This window comes from Phascolarctos cinereus, unplaced genomic scaffold (genome assembly GCF_003287225.1).
Source record: "Phascolarctos cinereus isolate Bilbo 61053 unplaced genomic scaffold, phaCin_HiC Scaffold_7;HRSCAF=346, whole genome shotgun sequence".
Taxonomy (NCBI): domain Eukaryota; kingdom Metazoa; phylum Chordata; class Mammalia; order Diprotodontia; family Phascolarctidae; genus Phascolarctos; species Phascolarctos cinereus.
The window spans coordinates 199,785,864-199,811,155 of record NW_027556180.1 but is presented as its reverse complement, the minus strand read 5'-3'; the positions used below and the strand labels follow the sequence as shown (position 1 = coordinate 199,811,155).

The window sequence follows — 25,292 nt, the reverse complement described above, 5'->3', positions numbered from 1 at the left end:
ACACACACACACACACATATGTTTACACAAAGGTAAATGGATTCAATTTTCTATGTAATAATATTTTTTTTCCTTTTTGACCATTCCTTTTTCACCTTAAATATATATAAAAGTCATGGAGAAATGCTTAATTATGAATATATGTACATAGATGGGACCAAAAGTACCTCAGCAGGTTCAGAAACTTGGTGCATTGCTCAAAAAAGACCCAAACAAACAACCCACAGAACCTGGGGTTGAGGAGACCATCTAATAAACCATCTTATTGGTGGCTATGAGATAGAACTGTTGTATTTTTTTGTGAGCCAGCAGCATAAGGTCAGCTTCAAGTAACTGGTACCTCAGAGATGAAAGAGATAACTTTGACTGCCAGTTGACAATGGGCAGCTCTATGATGTCAGGATGATCTTAGGTCCTGCGAATATGATGGCATCACAGGGTTCAGTCTCAGTTAGTACAGGTGTCTGAGGAAGAAGTGTGTGTCTAGTTTTCTCAATGTCCTGGAACATAATCTTCTCTGGTGAGAATGCTCTATTTCTGAATGGAATGGGTTTTGTTTATCTCATTTGCTTCATTTTCATATATATATGTGTGTGTGTGTGTGTGTGTGTGTGTGTGTGTGTGTGTGTGTGTGTGTACAATAATGGAAGAAGGCAGAAAATAACCAAATAAACAGAAAGCTAGATTATTTAAGGAGGGGACTTTATAGATAATCAAATCTCATGTATTTTTTTTTTAAGGCAACTGTGGCATTAGAGAGCCAGCTTCCAACTTAAGAAGATGGGTTCAAATCTCACCAATGAGATGCTAGGTCGTGTGATCCACTAGCAACTCAAAATTTAGTATATAGAGGAATTTCTCTTACTGGGAGTCTCCTAAACAAATATGCATGGATGGATTGGATATATGTGCAATCCAAAAAAGAAAATTACTTTAAAGTAGTGTTTGATGTATTTTTTTATACCATAGTATAAAAATAGTAGTATAGCATATATGCTACATAGTATAGTATATATACTACAATCTGCCATCCCTGAATATGACATTAAGAAAACACATTTAACCAAGACTGAAAAACAAAATAATAATCTGAAGGACTTTAAATGAAAAGTTTATATCGTAGAGGCAGTATAAGGAACCATAGAGGGTTCTTAAGGGGAGTAACATTGTTGGTAAAGTTTTGGGAAGATTCTTTTGTAGTTTTATGGTAGATGGATTGAAGAGGGAGACTGACTGGAAATCAGAAATCCAATTAGGAGTCTTTTGCAATAGTACAAATAGGAGGGATAATGAGAATCTGAATGAGGATGGCAGTCTGATTTTAGAAAAGAGAATAGATTCTGAGATTTTAAGGTAAAATCAATAAAACTTTGCAACTGACTCAGCAATGGTGGTGAAGATGAACAAAGAGTTGAAAATGACTCCTGATTATTGAAAATCTGGATGACTGGAAGGATGGTGGCACCTTCAATAAAAATAGAGGGTGGAGAAGAGGAATAGGTTAGGATTTGTCCATCCTGTCTCCAAATTGCTCTGCTTTCTGTTAGACTGTGAACTCCTTGAATAGGAACTGTTTTATTTTGTTTCGACAAAGGAAACCAGTTACAGTATATTGAAATAGTTATTGAAAAACAATTTTTTTTAAATTCGTGGACCAGGCTCTGATAAGAACCTCTGGGCTTACAATATCAAAAAATTTAAAAATAACCTTTATTTTACTTCACTTGTTTTTAAAATGTGTGTAACAAGGACACTTTTGAGGTCTGAGTCAAGTCTGAATCTGAGGTTATTTTGAAAAATTAAGCCATGTATCAAGTAGAGAAGGTAGACAACCAGAAAGTAGGCAATGAAATCAAAATCAAGCTGAAACAGAATCTCAGCTAAAGTAAGCCTTGAGAGTCAGAGATAGTCCAATTTGCTCATGGCTAAGAACCCGTGCTATAATATCACCAGCCTTCTAAAATTTGCTTGAATTGAAGACCTATAGGGAGTTCACTATCTCCTGAGGCTAACTGGACTGCTTTTAGATTGTATCATTAGAAACTGAAATCTGCTTAACCAGTTCTAGCCATTGCTTCAAGTTCTGCCCTCAGGGCCCAAGCAGAATATATCTAATCCCCTTCTATGTGACTTTATACTGGTTAGGTCCCTGAGTGGAATTCTCTCCCTCCTCACCTCAGTCTCTTGGTTTCCCAGGGGCTTTCTTCAGGTCTCAGCTCAAATCTTATCTTCTGCAAGAGGTCTTTTACCTGTCCTCATAGCTTCTAATGTCTTCTCTGAGCTTACTTCTCATCATACCTTACACACCTAGTTATATCATGTACCTTGTTAGAATGTTGAACTCATTGAGAGCAAGGATTATTTTTACTTTTCTTTGTATTTATAGTGTTTGATACAGCTGCTGGCACATAGTGAGGATTAAATAAATGCTTTTATTGATTTTTGTGTGAGTCCAGTCATTTATCAAGTAATTTATGGCCATCCATGTATATTTGTGAGTATCTAAGAACAACAAGAGTCTCAGCTTTTAACTCATTTAAAGTAGCTAGGTATGTACTATTACTGTGTCTAGGTCACTTAGACTTCAGTTCCCTCATTACTATGCCCCATGTACCGTCTCCAGTTTAAACAATATTTTTTTAGTAAAGAAGGATGATTAATTCTGTAAAAACAGAGGATGAATAATTCTGCTTTCTTTCTATTTTCTTTTTAATCTATGTATCTCTTCCCAAGCAGTAATCCTTTTAATTCCTTGTTTTCTTCTTGCTCTGAATAAGGAACAAATAAAGAAAATAAAATACATAAATAAGGAAAAGAAAAACAAAAGTTCTATTGTAATCAGTTGGCCATGGAATCATAGAATATTAGAGTTAATCTAATCTAAGCCACTTATTTTATAGATAAGGAAATTAAGGACATGATAATTGTGAGAAAATCATAGCATTTTAGATTACAGCAATAAAGGGGGGACCTCTGAGGTCAACCTCTTCATTTTACAAATGAAACTGCTCCAGAAAAATTTAAGTGACTTTGCCCCCCAAGGGGCAAGAATTAAAGATAGGATTTGAAGGTCAGGCCTTGTGATTCTAAATTGAGTACTCACCCACCTCACATTTGACAAGTTTTAGCTAGTTTTGGGCTTTAGCTAAATAAAATAATTATAAAGCACCATTAAGACAGATATCAGGGATCTCACTGATATGAAGCATAATAGGGGCAGTTGAAAACCACTCTCCAGGGAAGTGAACCCAGATGTAAGAGTGTCTTTAGTCTTTAAAAGTGGCCTCTGGACACTTTATACCTTTGTTTTAATAGGTCTTGCTTCCTGAAGAAAACATCTCTAGGACATTGAAGAGAGGAAGAAGAAGGAAACTGCCTGATGGTGAGAACTCAGGTTTTCAGCCTCAAAAGCTTCTTCTCTCATCTTATGTTTGCTAGCTACTTAAAAATCCACTTGGACATTTTCCCCCTATGTCTAATTCAATTCAGCAAAAGTTTACTAAGCATTCCTTATGTTCAGGTACCAGGTAAAGATTAAATGAAAGTAGGGGCAGCTAGGTGGCACAGTGGATAGAGCTTCAGGAGGATTCAGGAGGACCTGAGTTCAAATCCTGTCTCAGACCCTGGACAAGTCACTTCACCCCATTGCCTAACCAAAAAAAAAAAAAAAAGGATTAAATGAAAGTAGTCTCTGCCCTCAAAGAGTTAATATAACTTCTGGGATGTATGAGGTATCCAGGGAGGACTAGCCCTTCTTGTTTGAGGTGTTGCCAAGCCCTTTTCAGGGTTTCTCATCCACCTTTGGCGTCTATCTTTCAACCAACCCTCACCTGTGGCTCGAAGAAGCTGTAGCATGCATTCCCCAGTAAAACCATCGTAGCTGACAGGTTAAACCAGATTCAGGGTAACCAACAGGTCTACACCAAGCATGTAAAAACTTCCTCTGATGGGATGGGAAGATAAGAACAATTTGTTCCAATGGCCATAAAGGTGGCTGGCAGAAGTGGATGCTGTGGAGTGCTTAGATTTGGTCAGATATCAAAGATGCCACGGTGAATCCCAGGCCATTGCCAGTCAGTCTTGACTTTAGTCTTTCCACTGGACTTTGATGACTCTGTAAGAGAGAGCGAGGCTGACAACTTTGCATAACTCTGTCTCACTTAAATCCAATTTATGTTCAAGTCAAAAGACATCACTCATACCATTTTACCATTTTTACCTACCTTGAAGTCCTGTGGCAATAGGTGAGGGATGAAGCAGCAAGTGCAGATACACTTGGAGCTATAATCACAACTTTGCACACAGGCAGCCCTTCAAGGCATAGGGTAATCTCACTAGACTGAAGCAGCAGCAGGATTTGGCAGTCCCTTGGGTGCCTGAGTAGCCTTTTAAAAAATAGTATTTTATTTTTTCCAATACATGTAGAGACAATTTTTAACATTCTTTTTTTTTTTTAATTTTGAGTTCCAGATTTTCTCCCTTCCTTTTTCCCCTTCACTCTCCCTAAAAGTATAAATAATTTGATATGATTATTATATGCACACTCATGTAAAAATATTTTCATATTAGTCATTTTGTGACAGAAGAAACAGACAAAAAGGGAAAACACACACACACACACAGAAGTGAAAATAGCATGCTTCTGGAAAGATGATATTTGTAACTCATGAGACCTTTGTCAGTATTAGGGTAGTTGGAGGGAAAAATAGATAGATAGATAGATAGATAGATAGATAGATAGATAGATAGATAGATAGATAGATAGATAGATAGATGGCACAAGCTGAGTTGAAAATGAAGGGGTGATATCTAAAAAATAAAATTAAGGGATGAGAGAGGATTATGCTGAGAGGAGAAAGGGAAAGGTAAAATAGAGTAAATTATCTCACATAAAACAGATAAGAAAAAGCTTTTACAATGGAGGGGGAGTATGGGAAGGTGAGAGGGAATGAGTGAATCTTATTCTCATCAGATTTGGCTTAAGGAGTGAATAACATACACACTCAATTGGGTGTGGAAATGTATCTTACCCTATGGGAAAATAGGGGGGAAGGGGATGAGAGAGGCAGGGATGATAGAAGGCAGGGCAGATTGGGAAAGAGGGTAATCAGAAGCAAACATTTCTGGGGAGACACAGGGTCAAAAGAGAGAATAGAATAAACGGGGGGCAGGATAAAGGGAAATATAGTTAGTTTTTCACAACATGACTACTATGGAAGTGTTTTGCGTGACTACATGTGTATAACCTGTATTGAGTTGCTTGCTTTCTCACTGAGGGTGGGTGGGGAAGGAGGAAGGGAAAGAATTTGAAACCCAAAGTTTTAAAAACAAATGTTAAAAATTGTTTTTACATGCAACTGGGAAATAAGATATACAGGCAAAGGGGTATAGAAATCTATCCTACTCTACAGGAAAATAGAAGGGAGGAAAGGGGATAAAAGAAGAGGGGGGGTGATGGGAGAGAGAGCAGATTAGGGGAAGGGGCATTCAGAATGCATGCCATCTTGAGGTGGGGGAGGGGTGAGATAGGGAGAAAATTTGAAACTCGAAATCTTGTGGAAGTGAATGTTGAAAACTAAAAATAAATTAAGAATTAGAAAAAATAAAAATAATAAAAATGTCAAAAGATAAAAAAAATAGTATGCTTCAATCTACAGACTACATCAGTTCTTTTTCTGTATGTGTTTAACATTTTCTATTATGAGTACTTTGGAATCATCTTGGATTATTGTATTGCCGAGAAGAGCTGTTATTCATAATTGATCATTGTGTAATGTTGCTGTTATTGTGTACAATATTCTCCTGGTTCTGTTTACTTCACTTTATATCAATCCATGTAAGTCTTTCCAGGTTTTTCTGAAATCCACCTCGAATAGCCTATTTTAAGGACCTTACTGTTTACCTCCTGATAGCATGAGGGAAAGGGCTAGAAAAGGTGCCTTAAAAATCATCTACTTCACCTAACCTAACCCTGGCCTGCTTATTCCAGCAGATGGGGATCCTACCCTGTGTCCAAACACAAAAAAAATGTACAAAAACTTTTGTGAAGATGATTCCACTCACTATGGGTACATGGAATGTGCAGATGCTTATGGACAACATGAAATCCAGTAGACCTGAAAGGTGAAAAGTAGCTATCTCATCCAAATAGCAGTCCTGATTAAAACATGGTAGGCAAATGAAGGCCAGTTCACTGAAGTCAGAGCTGGATACCTGTTTTTCTGGAGTGGCTGCAGTGATAGGGAGTTTCACAGTCAAATCTAGTCAACAAACTTGTATGCCTCCTAAGAAAGTGAATGGCAAAAAATAAAAAATTTTTAAGAAGTGAATGACAGCTCATGACAACATAATTGCCACTTGTAGGAAAGTGCCATGCCACCATTATTTGTGTGTATGCTCTCACCATGAAGAACCCTGATGAGGTCAAAGAAAAATTTGGTGAAGTCTGGGAAATCCTCACCAACAATGTACTGAAAAGTGGCAGCCTGAAGGCAAGATAACTACTAAAAGACTTAATGTCAACAGATTATAGTGGTTCTCCTAGCTAAACAATTTGTTGCTAACTTGGAGGGAAGCCTGAGCCAACACAGGATGGGCAAAAGTGGAGCAGAAAAGGACTGGGCAGCTTTCAGAGATTGGTATATAGAGCAATACATTTACCCATTTGGCTCAGAATACCTACAAATATCAAGACTGGTTTGATGAAAATGATGGGGAAATTCAGAAGCTGTTAAATGAAAAATGAAAACTCCACAGAGTTTAACAGCAGGATAGTTTGTCTCTAAGGAGGCAACATTTATATTGCATGCCTCCTAAGAAAGTGAATGACAGCTCGTGACAATGTGATTGCCACTTGAAGGGAAGTGCCATGCCACCATTATCTGTGTGACTTCATCAAGGGTAAAGTGTAAGCAAAGCTTAGATAGATGCAGGATTTTGAGCTCAATAAGAAGGCAGACAAAATTCAGTTTATGCTGGTAGTAACAATCCAAAGTGCTTTTATAATGTCTTGAAAGCTATTTATGGGCCAAACTCCTATGATGCATCTCAACTACTTAGTGATGATGGAGCCACATGGATTAGTGGTAAGGACATGATGCTGGAGAGATGGGCTGAACACTTCCACGAAGTTCTCAGCAGATCTCATCAACCAACCAACAAGCTTTGTATATCTCAGATTGAAGTCAATCCCTCTCTAGCCAAATTTCCAACTGAAGAAGAGGTTTTGAATGCCATTAGGCTCCTCTCATGTGGCAAAGTGCCTGGTACAGATTCTATTCCAGCTGAGATTTACAAGGCAGGAGATCCACTGCTTACACAAAAGCTGACAGAAATCCTTTTTGGTCTGGTTATATTGCTAGATGGAGTTATCCTCCAGGAGTTCAAGGATGTCTCCATTGTCCATCTCTGTGGAGGAAAAGGAAATAGGTTATACTGTGATAACCACAAGGGGGTCTCTTACAAGAGTCCTCCTTAATGAGCTGATCCTTCACCTGGAAGAGGGCCAGTGTGGTTTTAGAAAGGGCTGAGGAATAGTAGATATGATGTTTGCTATCTGACAACTCCAAGAGAAATGCCAGGAGCAGAACACAGGTCTGTACACAATGTTTGTAGATCTGACCAAGGCCTTTGATTCTGTCAGTGATGAGGGCTTGTGGAAGATTGTGTCAAAATTTGGTTGCCCAGAGAAGTTCATTGGTATTGTATGCCAGTTTCATGATGGCATGCTTGCATGAGTTCTGGATAATGAATGATGCTGTCTGACTTTCTCAGTCACCAGTGGAGTGAAGCAGTACTGTGGGCTTGTTCCCATGCTTTTTAGCACATTTTTCCACAATGTCATCAGACACCTTCAGTAAGGATGAAAATGGCATCAAGATCAGCTACTGCACTAACAGTAAATTATTTAACTTGAGAAGGCTACAAGCCAAGACTTAAAGTGGAAAAGAGTTAATGTGCAACTTTTTGTTTGTAGATGATTGTGCATTCAATGGAGCCTCTGAGGCTGAGATGCAGCAGAATACACAGAACGATTCTCTGCCACTTGTGCTAATTTTGCCTGACAATCAACACCAAGAAAACAGAAGTGCTCCTGCCAGCCAGCACTACACCATCCATACATGGAACTTTTGATTACAGCAAATGGAGAAATCTTGAATGCTATGTATAAGCTCACTTGCCTTGGCAGCAGTATACTTTCCAGGGATGTCTAGATAGATGATGAAATTGATGCATGCGTTGCCAGAGCTGGCTCAGTATTTGGGAGGCTCTGAAGGAAAATGTGGGGACAAAAAAGAGGTATTAGGCTGTCTAGCAAACTGAAGATCTTCAGAGCTGTTGTGTGGACCTCATTGTATGCCTGTGAAATCTGGATGACATTACCAGCACCATGCCAGGAAACTGAATTGCTTTCACTTGAATTGTCTTTCGGAAGATTCCGACGGTCACTTGGCAAGATAAGGCATTAGACAATGAATTTTATTTCTCAAGCTAAACTGTCAATCATTCAAACTCTACTGCAGAGAGCACAACTCTGATGGGCTAGCCACATTGTTTGAATGTGAAATATACATTAGCCTAAAAAACTATTTTGTGGAGAACTCACACAAGGCAAGTTCTGATATGGCAGTCAGAAAAAGTAATACAAGGACACTCTCAAGGTGTCTCTGAAGAACTTTGGAACCAGTTGTGAGACCTGGGAGACACTGGCATAGGACATTCCAGCATGACTTACCCACATCAAAGAAGGCACTGTGCTCTATAAACAAAGTGGGTTTTGTAGTAGCTCAAAAGAATTGTGAGATGTGCAGATTTAGAAACATCTCCACTCCAAATGTTCATATGAACTATCCATACTTCTGAGGAAAGCCGCATCTTCATAGATAAAGAAAAGTGATTTCTGGAGGTGGAAGAAAGTTACCAGAAGGGGATCAAGGGGACCAGGAAAGATATGCTATAGGAGAGTAGTACCTTAGCTTAATCTTGAAGGGAAATAGGGATTGTAAAAGGAAGAGCTTACAATGATGAGGGGAAGTGTTCTAAGAAGGGTGGGGTGCAACTTGTGCAAAGGCTGGGAGGTGGGGGATGGAATGACATGTACAAGGAACCATGAGCAGGCTGACTACTTGGGCTAGAATACAGAGTGCATGAAGGGGAGTAACAGAGTATTCAATAGGTCTTGAAAGGTAGACTGCTAAATCTAAAGGGCTTTAAGTTGTCAAGGAGTAGAGTTTAGTTTAGAAATGTTATCCTAATGGCATTAAGAAACCACTAGAGCTTCTTTGGTAAGGAAATGCCCTGACCAGACCTTTACTTTAGAAATGTTTGACAATCATACGAAAGAGAGATTAAAAAAGGAAAGACTGAATATTGGAGGCGTCCCTTCTGAAGGCGAGGCTATTATGGAAGCCCAGGTAAGAGATGATGACAGCCTGAACTAAGGTAGTCATGCTGAGTATAAAAGAAAGGAAGCAGGTCAAAGATGTTATGTATTATTGACAATACTTGTCAAATAAGGGTAGAGAGGATGAGCTCAGTTAAGAGTTGAGCCATGACCTTGAGGTTATGAACTTAGGTGACTGGTTTTGATAGTTGTGCCTATGGCAGAAAGAGGAAAGTTAGGAATAAGAGTTGGTTTTTGAGTATGGTAGCAGCAATATCCTAGGGCCTTATCCCATGAAGGCTAGGCATATATTATAATTTATTGAAACTGTACTTAAACCACACTTAACCCAATACTTAGTTGGCTCAGGGAGCTAAATATTAAGGCTATTTTTATGTAGCTTCATGGGTAGCCTAGGTATCAAAAGTCAGGGCACATGGAATCACCTGCCTCTTCCCTCAGACTTCCAGCCAGCAGACCAGTATGAGCAACATTGGTATGGAGAAGCTATGCTTAGCTGCATCAGTGCTGTATCTTCACTGAATTGCTTTCTTTTCTATCCTGAATATTCTTCCCTTGCCTAGAGCTAAATAAATGTCCTTTTAACTCTTAGATGTTCTATGAGTACCTTGTTTCATTCCAATCTCAAAACTCATCATACTAGTTTGACTCAGAACTAATCTTACTTCATATATAGAAGAAAGAAAGTGGTTTTTAAAATTTTTTTAGGCAATTGGGATTAAGTGACTTGCCCAGGGTCACACGGCTAGTAAGTGTCAAGTGTTTAGTCTGAGGCCAGATTTGAACTCAGGTCCTCCTGACTTCAGGGCTGGTGCTCTATCCACTGCACCACCTAGCTGCCCCTAGAAAGTGAGTTTTGTCTTGGACTTGTTGAATTTAACATGAGCAGGGGATATCAGGTGGAGATGTCCAGCAGGCAGTTGATGATGGTGGTTCCCTATCTATACAATGACTTATGATACATTGCCCTTGTATAATAAATTTTCTGTCATAGTCCCATAGCCATAGTCTGGCATAGTTCAAATGCCTCCTATTCCATTTCTCACTTTTCCCAAGTTGTCTTCCCTATACATGTTGCTCGTGTTTCTTTTATACCTTTGATCTTGCACACCCAGCCTCTATAGAAGTCAATAAATTCTTTTCAGCTCACATCCTGTTGGTCTCTTTCAGGACTACCCTGTGTTGCTGAGAAAACCTGGAGGCTACAATCCTTAAATCAAAGGATAGAAAGGTAAAGTAGAAATTCCCTTGCCTTATTCCAATGGGTCCCAGTTTTCACAAGGACCAGTGTAGTTAATGGACCATAGAAACCAATATGGTTAATGGATGAGAAAGAGTGCACATGAACTATGACCTCATAGGGTTTTATTTTTGGCCTGTGTGCTCATGAATAGTATCCTTCTTTCAAAATGAATGTTTTCTCATTACTTTCTAGCATCAAATTTCCTCTTTCTGGGTTAAAAATTAATGAAACATTTTCTATTTGAATTTTCAAGTTAGTTTCTGGAACAGACAACATTCTGGTTCAGCTGATATCCTGTGGAACTATGTGTTACCTCCTTTTGGTTCAGCTATCAGTCTGACTTCTTAATGTTTTCCCTCTTTGCTACTTCAGGAGGAAGCTTATTGACAAGTTGATCAACAAAACCAGGGGAACAGAGCTAAGTTATCATCCACCATCTTATTGCCGCAATTATCCTGTGTTAGGAGGACAATTACTAGGTGGAAGTCAAAAAGTCTGGCAAAGTAGATTCTTAAAGAGGCCTTTGGACTTCCAGGTCTTGTTAAGAAGCCTAATAAGTATTAAAGCATCGTATTCCCAAGTCAAGCACTCTCAGAAAAGACTCCACCAAGTAATATCATCAAGTCATACCTGCCAGATTGCACATTTACCCTTCACTAAACATCCCCAGTTCATGTCTACCCCAGCACTCTGCCTCTGTCATCAAGCTAGGTCAACATCATACCTTAAACATTGGGCCATGGCTCCACTGAAATCCAAGTACCAGGTTATGATTCTGCAAAGTCCCAAACAGTCCAAGATCATGCCTAATAAAGAACCTTCATGGAGTTTATTTTACCTTAAACCATGTATAGTGGATGGTGTGGTTATCCCTAATGAAACTGTTAAGAACATAGTCAATTCCATCCCCCAGAGCAGAATCCGTAGAGACATCCGAAAGCAGATTCTCTTGAGGTGGATGAGGGGGCATCCTAATCCTCACCCTGGCCCACGTTTGTCTTCATCTTATACAGTCTGCTTAGTTTGTGCCTCCTGGATCCGATATGGCTGTTCTCATGTTAAGGGAAGAAAGGACCCTAATGGAGCAAAATTAGTAGCCATACCCACACCTCTGCCTGGTTCTGAGGGGGAAATGGGTGTGAGGTTAGTTCTCCAAATTCCACAACCAAAACCAAGCTCCATTTCTTGCCTTCCACATCCTAACTATGAAGAACAGAGTCCTCAGGCCCCTGCAGAAGAATGTGACCCTGTGATCACACCTGAGGAAGAGAGGAGTCAGGAGGCTCTTATCCTCATTGAGGCTACTACTACATTCCAGGCTCCCACCTTTGCAATACAATCCGTGACTCCTGCCATTGAACCCCAGAGTATCAACCAGCAGTTCCAGGGTGTTAAATGGCTGCTTTATATAAAAACAATGACTGGACTTCTGCCTCAGTATCTATCTTCTTCACTTTCCTCCTCCTCCTCATCTTCCTCCTCTTCATCATCATCTTCCTCAGACTGTGTGTCCTGTGAATCATTTATTAATCATCGACTCCCTCCAGGAGTCTATTGGCTTGATTTTATCTACAGCAAAGATTACCAAGCAAGGGAAAGAAGAATCTCTGAAAGACACCAGCCCTCAGGAGGAAAAATGCCTGCAAACAGCACCACCAAAAAACTGCCTAAAGAAAAAGCACCAACAGGATCTGGGACATTTCTCAAAACAGTCCTGGAAAAATTCCGAAGTAACATTTTCAAATTAAATTGACATCTTTTCTCCTTAAAAATATTCATACCCCCTTGTGAATCTCTGAAATATGAGGGGGTTTACACTCATTTCTTTTTCATTCGTATTCAGGCTGGGAGACATTGATCATAGCTCTTTTTCCTCGGAGGTGGGGGGGTTACAAGTTCCTGAGTTATTAATGATGATCCCAATAATCAGGAAGAACAATCTCTATATTCTCCCTTGTTTTTTCCCTCTCATCTTCTAGCTTCTAGTCAGACCAATTCAGAGTGAATGAAACCAAAGACCACATTCTTTGCCTTGTCTGTAATAATACAAAGACTATACTTTATATGTGAATGTATTTTTAAATTTTCTTGCTTCATGGGGCTTTATAAAGAACACTTATCAAATCTGTAAGGTTACTGTTGGTTATTTTCCCTAGTGTCAGTTCTGGGCAAATAAAATCTGTACCTACACATCTCATTGCTTCCATATTCAGCATTCTCTTCACAGTATGCTTTTTTTTTTTAACTCTCCTTGAAGGATTATTTAGGACTAATGTCCACTCCAGTGATACTGCCCAATCTGCATTTTCAGGGTTTTGCCAGGAGTAATGAATAGACTGCCAGTTATTGCATCATTTTTTCCTCCTCACATGGGGCAGAGGTTTGAATTGAAATCCTGTTTGAATGAAAAATGATTGAAGAAGATATTAAATGCTTTTAGAGTATAGACTGCACCGAGCTCAGAATTGTTACTTTCTTAAGGGCTACCAAATTTTGGCTCCTATATGTATGGACTTGGTACTCTCCAGAGGCCCCAAAAACTCAATACATTTTTTTCTAATCTCAAATTCACTCCTTTCCCCTGTCCTTCAGAAAGTCATTCAATTGCATGGCAAGTTCAAACAAGGCTTCCGAGTCTCTAGTTACATCTTTCCTTTAAATCCTTAGATCTTTCCAAAGGAAATTCCCAACACTAATGCCTTTTCTTAGCTCAGGATGATTTCTACTTGGTGAAAGTCTTTAAGATGAGCTAACAATGAGGGTAGTTGTCCTAGTACTGGCTATCACTGTTACTCCTGTTGTGAAAGGGGTACCCCCAAATGCCCAAGAACCAAGCCTTACTGAGGGGTTGAGAACTTCCCAAGAGGGAGCTTACCTTTCTCCACCAAAGGGATATGCATTCTAAGGAAGCCTCTCATTTCCTCTATCACTAAGACTGTCCCTAAAAATCTGTCACAAGAGAGTGAGGCTGTGTTGTGGAAGCTCAAAACATTGGTGAAGGAATCCTTTAGAGCAGGGCTTCTCAAACTTTTTCCACTCTCCACCCCTTTTCACCCGAGAAATTTTTACACAACCCTAGGCCTGTAGGTATGTAAAATAGATATACAAATCAAACATCTACTGATAATAAATCATAAAGAAATTTATTTTAAAGCAATGCTCTGTTTTACATTTAATTTTAGTATTTATTAAAGATGAAAGCAAATTTGCATACTAATGAGATGGATGTGTTTGTTTTTACATAAAGAATTAAATCTTGGCAGAATATTTGATGCTGCAGGATGTAGAGCATCTTCAACTTTTTCAGAGTTGATCGATGTTTTGATTTTATAATCATCAATGCTAAGAACACCACTTTGCATAAATACATAGTACAAAATGGCAGAAGCATGTTTAATGCCATTTTAAGAATTGTTAGAAATTCTGTCCTAATCCCAAGCCAAAATTCATTTAATGGTTTTGTATGTCCAGTAAGAGCACTGCAATTCATAACATAAAATAATTTTGAATCTAAACCAAGGTGTTTCTGGCAGCATTTGTTGGCGTTGCATGGTGTGATGGCATGCGCAATGCAAAGTGTACATGCTGTTTGTTCAGAATTAAGGCTGCAGTGAAGTTGTGCAATGAAACACTGGCAAGAGCTGCCAGAAACACTGCAGATTCATTAAGCATTTGATTTTGAATTAAGTTTTGGTCATTGTGTGTTCAGAAAACTTTTACTCTTGACAAATTTTTTGCAACTACCATATTCAGTTATACGACTCGGTATGAGATCGCAACCCACAGTTTAAGAAATTCCACTTTAGAGCAGGAGTTCTTAACCTGGGGTCCATGAAATATTTCAATATACTGTAATTTTTCTTTGTAATCTTTGTATTTTATTTTATGCATTCAAAATCATTATTCAAAGAAGGGGTCCATAGGCTTCACCAGCCTGCCAAAGAATTCTATGACACAAAACTCTTGGCTTTTAAAGAAAGGCATTGATATTCCGGTAGATCTACATGGGAGCAGGGATACTATAACTTGGCTTACTGAGGCCATTGTGAATGAATAAGCTGAGACATTACTTTGGTGGTAATGACATGTAGTTCCTGAACTTTCTACAGAGGAATAACTCACATTTCATGTTTATAGAAATTTTAGGCCAGAGATAAACATGATTTTAAAGTGAGGAGGCAGAATACCAGTACAAAGGCTGTATTAGAAATAGAGCTGAGCCTGTCTCTAAATGGCCTCCTCACAGACTAAGTTTTTCAAAGAACACTGACCTCTTGTCACATATGGCCAAAAGATACTGCACATGCAAAGAAGTGTCCTATAGGGAAACACACTCCCCAAATTATCTTCCTTGCCAGTCACTGGACCTGCATAGAGAATGAATAGATGCACCTACAAAAAGGGAAGTTTCTTGTAGGGAAAATGCAGAAAGTGCAGCTTTGGAAAAAAACCTTTCTGTGAATACAAACTACCAAAAGGCACAGAAATCAGTCAGCCAAATTAAATCTAATAGAAATAGTAACTGCCCTTCCTTTTCTTCAAATAACCCCCTGCAATTGTGGCACGATGTAGCTCAACTGTAGAAGTTTCACTACCATCCATTAAGTTTCATATTGCTTTTGGGCTTGAATGTTGTTAAATTTCTTCAGATCCACAACTGAGCCTTTGTCAATGTAATTCTGTAACATGTCATGTTACACATGAATTCAAAAAAAAGAACATTTAATGAAACATACCAGCAAGAGAAATCCCAGGCAATTTCATCCATTCCAAGTGTCTGCATATATCCAAGGGAGTACTGGCCAACTTCCTGATTAATCCTTTAGTCACCAAAGAATTGCAGGAGAAAGTTGTGGTTAGATCATTTGTGGCACTGGAATAGTAGATGAGTTTCTAATGCTACTCTACTTGAAGTCTCTGCTATTCCACAGACGAAGAATAAGTGAACAGCAAGGACTTCAAGTTAAGATGGCCAGCAGCCTGCCTCTTACACTTACCCCAGTTCAAACCTAAAAATTGTACCATCTCAAATAATGATCAGTTGTCCAAAGAGAAAGTATAGTAACCATCTCAGAACTGCACAAAAGTCAGCCAGAAATCCAAATAAAGGAATGGAATAAGCATTTATTAAATACTTACTAGGTGCCTGGCACTGTCCTAAGTGCTTTACAAATATCTCATTTGAACCTTGCTATAACTGTAGGTTGATACTGTTATCCCTATTTTACAGTTGAGGAAACTGAGGCATAAAGGTTAAGTGACTTGCCAAGGGTCACATAGCTATTAAGAGTCCTACTAGAGAAGCTGAACCACACAGGTAAATGCCTCCCAATGTGGACCAATGACTGTTTGGGGACCCCTGAATCCTGTGACAATATATCCAGGCTCTGATGAAGAAACCTCATGGTGGTTCAACACTCATAGTTCAGGGGCCTTAGAGGTATCTGAGAGTGTTAGGAACCAGAAGGGAATGGAAATAGTCATGTCCAGATACCTGTGTTAATGTTCATGGCACTGTTCATCACACTCTGGCTTGAGATGACATTAGGCCCTGTGATCCAGGGCTCTGAAACTCTAGAAGATCTAGAGGAATCTAAAATTCCTATTGTTAATCTGAGCGCAAACATACCCGAAGAATGGGAGGTCATGGCAAGTGACTTAGGTGGAGACCAGTCAGGGTTGACTACCATACCAAGGAAAAACCCTAAGTGGCATAAAGTCCTACTCAAAAACCTAAGACTGGAGACAGGAGTAAACAAAGGAAGACTGTAATGAGTTATTATAGATCCAGAAGCTTACAAACACCGAACTAGGTGTTTATTTTAAAGTAAGAAAATTTTGAAAGTAATATATGTACATGTATGTGAATTAGCAAACAAAAGAAAACCCTAAAAAGCTTAGGAATGATAAGGATTATAGGAAGAATGGTAAACTGATTGAAGTTTTTTGTGTTACAAAACAATTTCAGGGGCAGCTAGGTGGCACAGTGGATGGAGCACCGGCCCTGAAGTCAGGAGGATCTGAGTTCAAATCCAGCCTCAGACCAAACACTTGACACTTACTAGCTGTGTGACCCTGGGCAAGTCACTTAACCTCAATTGCCTTACAAAAACAAAAAACAAACAAAAAACAAACAAAAAAACAAAACAAAACAATTTCAGTTGAAAATATAATAGTGTTGGGGCAGCTAGGTGGGGCAGTGGATAGAGCACCAGCCCTGAAGTCAGGAGGACCTGAGTTCAAATCTGACCTCAGACGAAACACTTGACACTAGCTGTGTGACCCTGGGCAAGTCACTTAACCCCAATTGCCTAAAAAAAAAAAAAAAGAACCAACAAACAAAAAAAACAAACTGAAAATATAATAGTGTTTTTGACTTCATGCTTGGTCGATACAAGCTTAGTAACATACCTGAAAAGTTACTTAAAATCAGTTATATTTAGAATCTTTTATGTACTGTACTTCATTTAACATCACGTAGTAAGTTTTCACTGCATTTATAGCTCATAAAGTTCTCTAAAACATTGTATACATGATTATATTCATGTACCACAATTTCTTTAGCCATTTTTTATGTATGTGGGGACTTTTTTTTAATTGATATCTTCCTTGCTTTATATTCTCTACATGTCTTTGGTTTTTAAACGTATTTCTTGTAGTATCTCTATTTCCCTTAAACCCTTATACATCTTAACCTATCAAATAATCAGGATCATGTTCATGCCAAGGTAGCTAGTTAAGCAAGTATAGTTATCCAAAACTTCATAATCCTAAACCATCTCTTACTAGAAAAAATATATACCTTTGTGCGGTTATTAACTCCATCTCCTACTGTACATACATTAACAAATAAGGAAGGAAGATATCAATAAAAAGAAAGTCCCCACATACATAAAAAATGGCTAAAGAAATTGTGGTACATGAATGTAATTGAATACTACTGTGCTGCACAAAATGATGTACGTGATGAATACAGAAAAGAGTGGGAAGATCTACATGAATTGATATAGAGTGAAGGAAGCCAAGCCAAGAAAACAATGTTGTTGTTCATCTTTTTTTTTTCTGGAAGAGGACCCATGACATTATGATGTTGGAGTCAGGGTACAGTGTATTCTGCTATGACTGATCAGTTCAATATGAGCTCAGAAGATTGTGTCACAGGTCAGGCACAAATAGACTAAATATTTGAGATGGAGATTTCTCTTTGATGAGGGCATACCATGCTGGATGGTCATGTGCCAGTATCTCCCATGTCTTACAATCAATGCTAAAGTTCTTCAGAGAGACTGTTCTTATACTGCTTCTTCTGACCTCCGTGTGAGTAAACACACTATTGTATTCTGTAAATAGCGATAGTGGCACCCCCTGCCTTCACTCTCTGTCCTCTATTTTGCACCCCACCTCCAACCCAGGAGAGCTCATATCTGTCCCAATGCTTATCTCTCGTTCTTTAAAGTTATTATTTCTGTTGTTGTTTTTTACTGTTCACCTATTCTCTATAAGCCAGTACTAAGACAAAACTATGGTTAGCTCAAAGAATTATTGTTCTGTAAAGTATTTTCTTTGCTCAAGACTAGAACGATGAACTGAATCTCATAAAATATAGTTTTGAGATAAACATTGCATCCTATTCTTAGTTTAAAAAAAAATTCATACATACAAATGAAAAACTAAGTGTAGCTAGACAATAATTTATGTGGAAAAAAATCTGGGAATGTTAGTGGAGTGCAAGTTCAATATCAGTCAACAGTGATGTATTCAAAAAAGCTAATAAAATTTTAGGCTATACTGAGAAAAGTATAATGCCAGAGCCAGAAAAGTGAATCCCTCTCTATATGCCATGATGACACATCTGGAGTGTTGTATTCAGTTCTGGTCAACATATTTATTGGCTAAGATGAGTACATCCAGAGGAGGGCCAACAGGATAGTGAAAGAATTAAAGACTGCCGTAGGAGGATTAGTTGGAGGAATGGGGAATATTTAGCCAGTATAGGAGTCAGTAGGGAAATAATCGATGTTTTCAAGTAATTGAAAAGCTATCAAATAAATGAAAGAGAGATTAGAAGTATTCTCTTTGGCTCTAGAAAGCATAACTAGGAAAACTATAAAAAGAAAGATTTAGGCTCAATTTAAGAAGAAAACTACCAGGAGCAGCTAGGTGGCACAGTGGATAAAGCATCAGCCCTGGAGTCAGGAAGCCCTGAGTTCAAATCTGGCCTCAAACACATAACATTTACTAGCTGTATGACCCTGGGCAAGTCACTTAATCCCATTGCCTAGAGAAAACTACCTAACAAAAAGAGTTATGCAAAAATGAGATGATCTGCCTTGGGAAGTAGTAACTTCTCCTTACTAGTGGTGTTTTGCAATTGCTGACACTTATTCATATAAGGCTTTCAAATGTACATCATGGTCTACATACATTGTCTTCTTTGGTTCTCAGAATAACCCTGTGAGGTAAATACTATGGGAAATCATAATTTAAAAAAGAGTACATTTAAGTTTGGAGAGATTAAATGATTTGCCCACAGTCAGTCAGTAAGCAAATGTTAAAGGTGGGATATAAATACATGTCTTCCTAAGTCTGAGGCTAGCATGCTATGTACTATTTCATTCTGTGATATAGGCTGGAAGAGGACTTGGGAATGTTATAGAGATGGATTCTTTTCAGATGCAAATTTGAGTAAATGGAATCTGAACCTGCCTCTGATTCTGAGGTTATGTGACTCTGGGCCACCAGTTATCCTTGGGCAATGGAGAATAAATCTTAGGATATTTGATTTGTCTATCATTTTCTAGCTCACTTCAAAGACATTTTGAAAGCAAAAGCATCGCTGTTATTTTAATATTTGTACATAATAATTGAAGGCCGTATGCTTATTTAATTGCTTGTTTGGTTTTTTTTTCTCCCTAGTAATGTAGGATAAGTAAAAGTCTAATTTGCTTTGCAAATTATTTGCAGGTTAAATATTTCTATTGGCATTCATTCACTCTGATTACTTGTTTTTGTTTTGGCTTCCTGAATCTTATTCACAAAAGGGTAGTACAAATTTAATTATAAATCATATTGAGTAACTTATCCAAAATATTCTCTTGTCTAATGTTCTAATTTATTTATTGTCTTCTGTACTCTAGAGTCATTACTATTATCATTATTATTTGTATAATTAAGTGTGTGTGTGGGAAGGGTTTGGGGAGCTAATAGCAACTATTATTCACTATTGCTTGATATTTCCAGCTACTTTAAAGAGGAAGCTTTTTGTTGCTTGAGTTTTTTTTTTAATAGGATAGGAATGAATTATCTGAAAGATTCTCTTGGTTTCCCATTTCATTGTGTTAAATATCTACAATATATCATATATCATACTGACTTTTATCTCTGAACTAAAGTAAATAGTCTAACAATACTAAATGGATCATTACCTCTTGAGAATCAATATTAATTTGCAATCCAAGGGTATTTCATGTTGTATATATGATTTTTAGTCTCTAGAGTAATATTACTGAAACCAGAAATGTTCATATCATATTTGAATATTATTTTTAGATTAACAATATTCAACATAAATTTGGATACTTATTTCATACATTTGTCTGAGATATTTTACAAGACTTTTCCCTCAGTATGCTGCTTCCCTTCTAAACTTAATGTGCATTTCTTTTATTCTTGCAAAAGCTTTCCAATTGCAAGTAACTGAAATTATCCATTTTCTCTTTTATGATTGCTTCTAGCCCTTATTTGTTTGAGAACTGATGCCCCTAGGAGATCTTGATAGAACAACTCTTTAGTGACTGAAGGAATAAGACAACAAATCTTGTCAGAATTCTTCGCAAATTCAGCACTTCTTGACTCCCCACACTTTTTTTTTTAATCTTTACAACAATCTTTCCAGGTAGGTGATACTGTTATCATCATTTTACAGATAAAGAATCTGTGCCTGAGGGAAGTTAAGAAGCTTGCCTGAGGCCACAAACCTGATTGAGGCAGAAGTTGAACTAAGGTCTTTTTGACCCCATGAGCAGCATTATCTGCTAAACCACCTAATTGTTTCATCAACGGAATTTTGTCACTGGAATATACTACAGACCACCTGGATAGAATGAAGACATATATGAGAATTTGGGAATAGATTACAATCCTAACCAAATTATAATTATGAAGTCACCAAGTCTTTATTGCTTAAGTGGGAAAGCAAGACAAAAAAGACTGTCCTCTTCTTCTCTAGTTCATTAGACCCTTGGTACTTTGGTATGATTTTACTCATAGCTTAACCTATAGCTCTCATGTAGGATTTCCTCAAAAAGGGGAAGTAAAACAGTACTTGGTGTGCAATATGAATCAGTTATGGAAAGCTAAATTATTCCTACACAAAATATAAATGCTTAACATAAAAGACACAGTAGTACTTAGATAGGATTCCATACTTAGCATTACAAATGGCCGAAAAGCTGGTACTTAAAACCTCATCAGAATGTAAATTACTGCTAATTAAGCAGTTTTCATTTCACTTAGTCCTTACATCATCCAAACATCTCCTAGTATATGTTTGCTGGTAAAACTACCAGGCTTAGAGCAATCCTTTGGTCAGTGGCTTTTCTTTCCAAGAACAACAAAGCAGTTGCCATAGACTCCTTCTGATGAGGATGAGATCTAGAACTCAAAAAGGAAAAACCCTGGACTTTCCCATATGGCCAAATCTCTGATGTTCACCTGAGGCTATAAGCAATTGGTCTTTCATACACCACCCTTAACCTAGCCTAGCCCTCCATTGTCTTACCTCCCTATGGCCCCTGGCCACTTTCCACCCTTAATCCTAGCTAGGCTCCATCCTCCCTTGGCCTTGTGGGCCAGGACCCTGGCATTCTATTACCTCACAGTTCCCCCTTCCTTCCCAAACTACTTGGCCACTCCTAGATCTCTCCCACAGACTTTCTGTATATAAGGTCCATCTTTTCTCCATTAAGGTGCTCAGATTCTTACAATCTAGCCACTGCTCAGATTCTTATAATCTAGCCAATAGCTCACTAATGTTCAGACTCTTTAAGAGTCTGCTCAATATGATGGATGTTCTAATAAACCATGTCTTTGGCTGAAAGAAGGCTTGGGTCGAATTCTTTCAAGCAGGACCAGCATGTCATGATTTCGGGGTCCCAGCACCCCTAAGCCAACACTTCTTTGCTGCCATTTAGTTCTCACCCAACAACACCTCTAGCTGTCTAGAACTTACAAGGTCACCTCCTTTGGCTAAGATCAGAAAAGAACAATCACAAAAGGAAACAGTCCAAATATTCTCTAAGCAGGATGTGTGTTGTATTTAGATACCATGCAGCCACATGAAGACTAGGGGTGGAGAAGCGAGGGGATACATGTGGCAGTAAGACAAGCTGCTAGGCCTTCTTTCTGGAAGCAACTTTAAAAAGTCCTTCTGTGATACTCAGCCAGATAGAAAGAGAAAATTGGAGAAGAGTGTTGCTCTCTTTTATATTTCCATTGAATCTACTGCCAAAAAAGGAAATTCTCCACCATCTTAAAATGCAAATCCTTTCACTTGAGTCAAGCACACCCCAGAGCACCATTGTGGGCAACTGGAACCTTCAACGATACCTCTAAGCATGTTTCATGTAGTGGCTCCTAGAGGAGAATTCAAATTCATTGTACTGTATTTTCTAACTTATGCATTAACAACACTTTGACCTTTTGGCAAATCTTTTAACCTTCCTATAGGTGTGTTTCTCTCTATATGTAACCCTACAGCAATGTTATCTTTCCAAAAGAAATGAAAGATTTAGAAGGAAAAAAGATACTGAATTTAAAAACATACTGCTAGACTCTTCTAAATAAAAATGTAACTTTCATAGTTGAAAGCATTATCATAGCCAAGTAATATGTAACTTTATAAAGTATGTTTAAATGTTTTGAGTAGTTAAGCTTTGGTATATGTGAACTATCACACTCAGTGAAGGAAGAATTTTTAACTAGAACAAATGAGTTAAACTTTTTTTTTTTCAGTTGAGAGCTACAGATAAAAGAAACACTCTTCTGTTAGAACTGGCTGCAGTACTAGACAATGAATGAAAATTGCAAGCTGCTAAGATGGGTGGCAGCTGGCTTAAAGTTAAGTCATTAATGGGAATGTTTAAATTTCCTAGCTGAAGAACTTACTAGGTACTATCCTTCTTAATGGCTTTCTTTCTATCACTAATAATATAGTATGACTCCAAGCTATTTAAAAAGAATACCCTTTTTCACTCATCATTGAATAACTAAACTTTTTTTAGTTGACTGGGAAGCTGTATGGTAATATTTCAGCTCATTTTCATATCCTAAAGTACTGCAATTAACACTTCTCCGAGGAGAGATTCTAACCCTTCACTGTTACCTATGTGGGCATGTCTCACATTGGAGTGTAATGCCTCGTGAAAGTTTGAGAATGTGATTTTGAAACAAAGCTTTCCTCACTGTATTGATTAATACAAGATTGAGAGAAATAATTTACTTTGAACACAATATGTACTTCTTAAAACATTTCAGTTTTGTGTGTACATGATAGCAAATGTGTTTTGAAGCTTCATTGATAGCTTCACTTTTTACACCATAATTATTTCTTGATGTACCCCACTCCTATGCATCTTCTCTTGTAACAAAGAAAGTGTTAAACAAAATTCACCAATTCAATGACCAAGTTTCGCAGTATATGCAATATCTCTCACTTTTAGTCCTCTACCTCTCTTTTAGGAGGAGGGAAGTACATTTCATAATGTCCTCAGGTATCAAGACTTATCATTAACAACAAATATTCTGAAAGTATGTTTTTAGGCATATATAGCTAGCAGTATATTGTAATAAAATGATCAAAGGAATTCCTTGCTCTGTTGCACTGTGGTACCTCCTATGGAACTGGGCATGTGATCTGACCCTTTTCTATGGGACATATGCTCTGGCCTTTTGTTGAAGGACATGTGTTTTGTACCTTGCAACTACCTTTTGATTCCTATAACTGGGGGGTTCTATTGAAGACTATTGGTGACAAGGCCAAAAGGAACCTCCCCACCTCTGGAGGCTAAAATCAGTTGTAAAGAATATACAATGACAAATCTAATAGAATATGGTCTTAGTTTCATTAACAAAAATCTCTAAGTTACAATAGTCATTGCCTCTTAGTGGTTCCAACTCTCCAGGGTGCTCCCCCGTGACTATGGACAGGCATAAAAATGCAGAAACAGCATTTGTAACTTTCTCCATGTGCCAAATGGTGCACCCAATCTATGCACTGGTTCTCCTGTACACAGTAGGGTTATGTTATATAACAATAATAGGAATAGATTTATTACTGGGGGCAGCCTTGCAAACTACCATGGGGAAATTCAGGTGACATTTGCTTTAGCCAATTCCAGAATTGCTTCTGATATGTCTTGTTGCCCTCCCTATAGTTTATATTCTTTAATGTTCACCACTCTCTGTGGTAGTGGGAGAGAAATGGGTGTCCATTTGGCAAAACCCCAAAGGAGAGCTTTTACAGTATTACCCATAACCTGAATTTCTCTATGGTAATTTGCAAGGCTGCCCCCAATAATAAATGTATTCCTATTTTATTTTCAAGGATTGGTAAAATATGCAAAATGTTCTTGGTGGGGAGCGGGGCAAATGCCCAATTTGTAACACAACTTGAGATCTCTTCACTGGAATTACAGTGCATCATCAATGTAAACAAAGATATCAGGCTATCTATGTGGATTTTCCATGAGTAGAGTGCATTCAGCTTTAATGTCTGCTAGGGTGAGGAGTGTCTGTTTATTATGCCATGATCAATGCAAAGTTACTCTTACATATGGCCTCCAGTCTCCCTCAATACACCTTTAACCTGATCCCTAATCTCTCACAGGTTTAGGTGTCTTCTGGGTAGCAAGGGATAGGTACAAGGGTTTTGTCTTCTTCCTCATGTCTAGAGCCTTACTTTCTTCAGGAGGGACTGATGGAGTTCTTTTTGTATATTGCTAATGGGGTTTTAGCATTCTTTACCTCTTTAGTAACACTAAAGATAATTAAATTATCTTCCTTTTCATGGCATCCCAGCTCAGGTCAAGCCACATTTAATTCTTCTTTGGCCCATTTGTTTGCTACAGTCTTTTCTGACTTCCCTTATATGGGTATTATTACTCTAGTGGAATTTAGATCCTGGATCTCAGATGACTTAGCCAGTGCTCCCCCAAAGTCATAGGCCAATGCCCTTACCAGGAGGCCTAAAACAGCTAACAAGAGTCCTTTCCAATTAGTAGGGGCTAACTTTAAAAATTTGTTCCCCTCACTAACTGTAACAGGTTCTGCATCAGACCCGTGGAGCACAGGGAACATCTCCCATGGGAAAATATGACAGGTTGCACGGCCATTTCTTGTCCCTAAGGCATTAATAATCAAATCTAATATGGAATGATTCCACTAAATTCCTCTCGAACCATTCAACCGTTGTTGTAAGGCTGGGTGTGTGGTGACACTTCTCATCCTTTCAGTTTTAGACCCAGATAACTTAATTCCATCTGCTCCACTATCTCAAAACCAAATCATTCACCCAGGAATGTATTCTTTTGGTTTCTTTTCCAATATGCTTCTGCTTTATCTCATACCTGTCAAACGTGGTGTGATTGC

At 38.2% G+C, this 25,292-nt stretch overlaps 1 protein-coding gene across 1 annotated transcript; it reads left to right on the top strand.

Annotated features, from left to right (window-relative positions):
* Positions 1-514: 514 nt before the first annotated feature.
* CSNK2A2IP (casein kinase 2 subunit alpha' interacting protein) lies at positions 515-12,838 on the top strand. The gene is made up of 4 exons (XM_078147446.1): positions 515-520; positions 3,316-3,382; positions 10,574-10,634; positions 11,019-12,838. The coding sequence occupies exon 4, from the start codon at positions 11,320-11,322 to the stop codon at positions 12,397-12,399; it is 1,080 nt and encodes a 359-aa protein (XP_078003572.1). The 5' UTR covers positions 515-520; positions 3,316-3,382; positions 10,574-10,634; positions 11,019-11,319; the 3' UTR covers positions 12,400-12,838.
* The last annotated feature ends 12,454 nt before the right edge of the window (positions 12,839-25,292 follow it).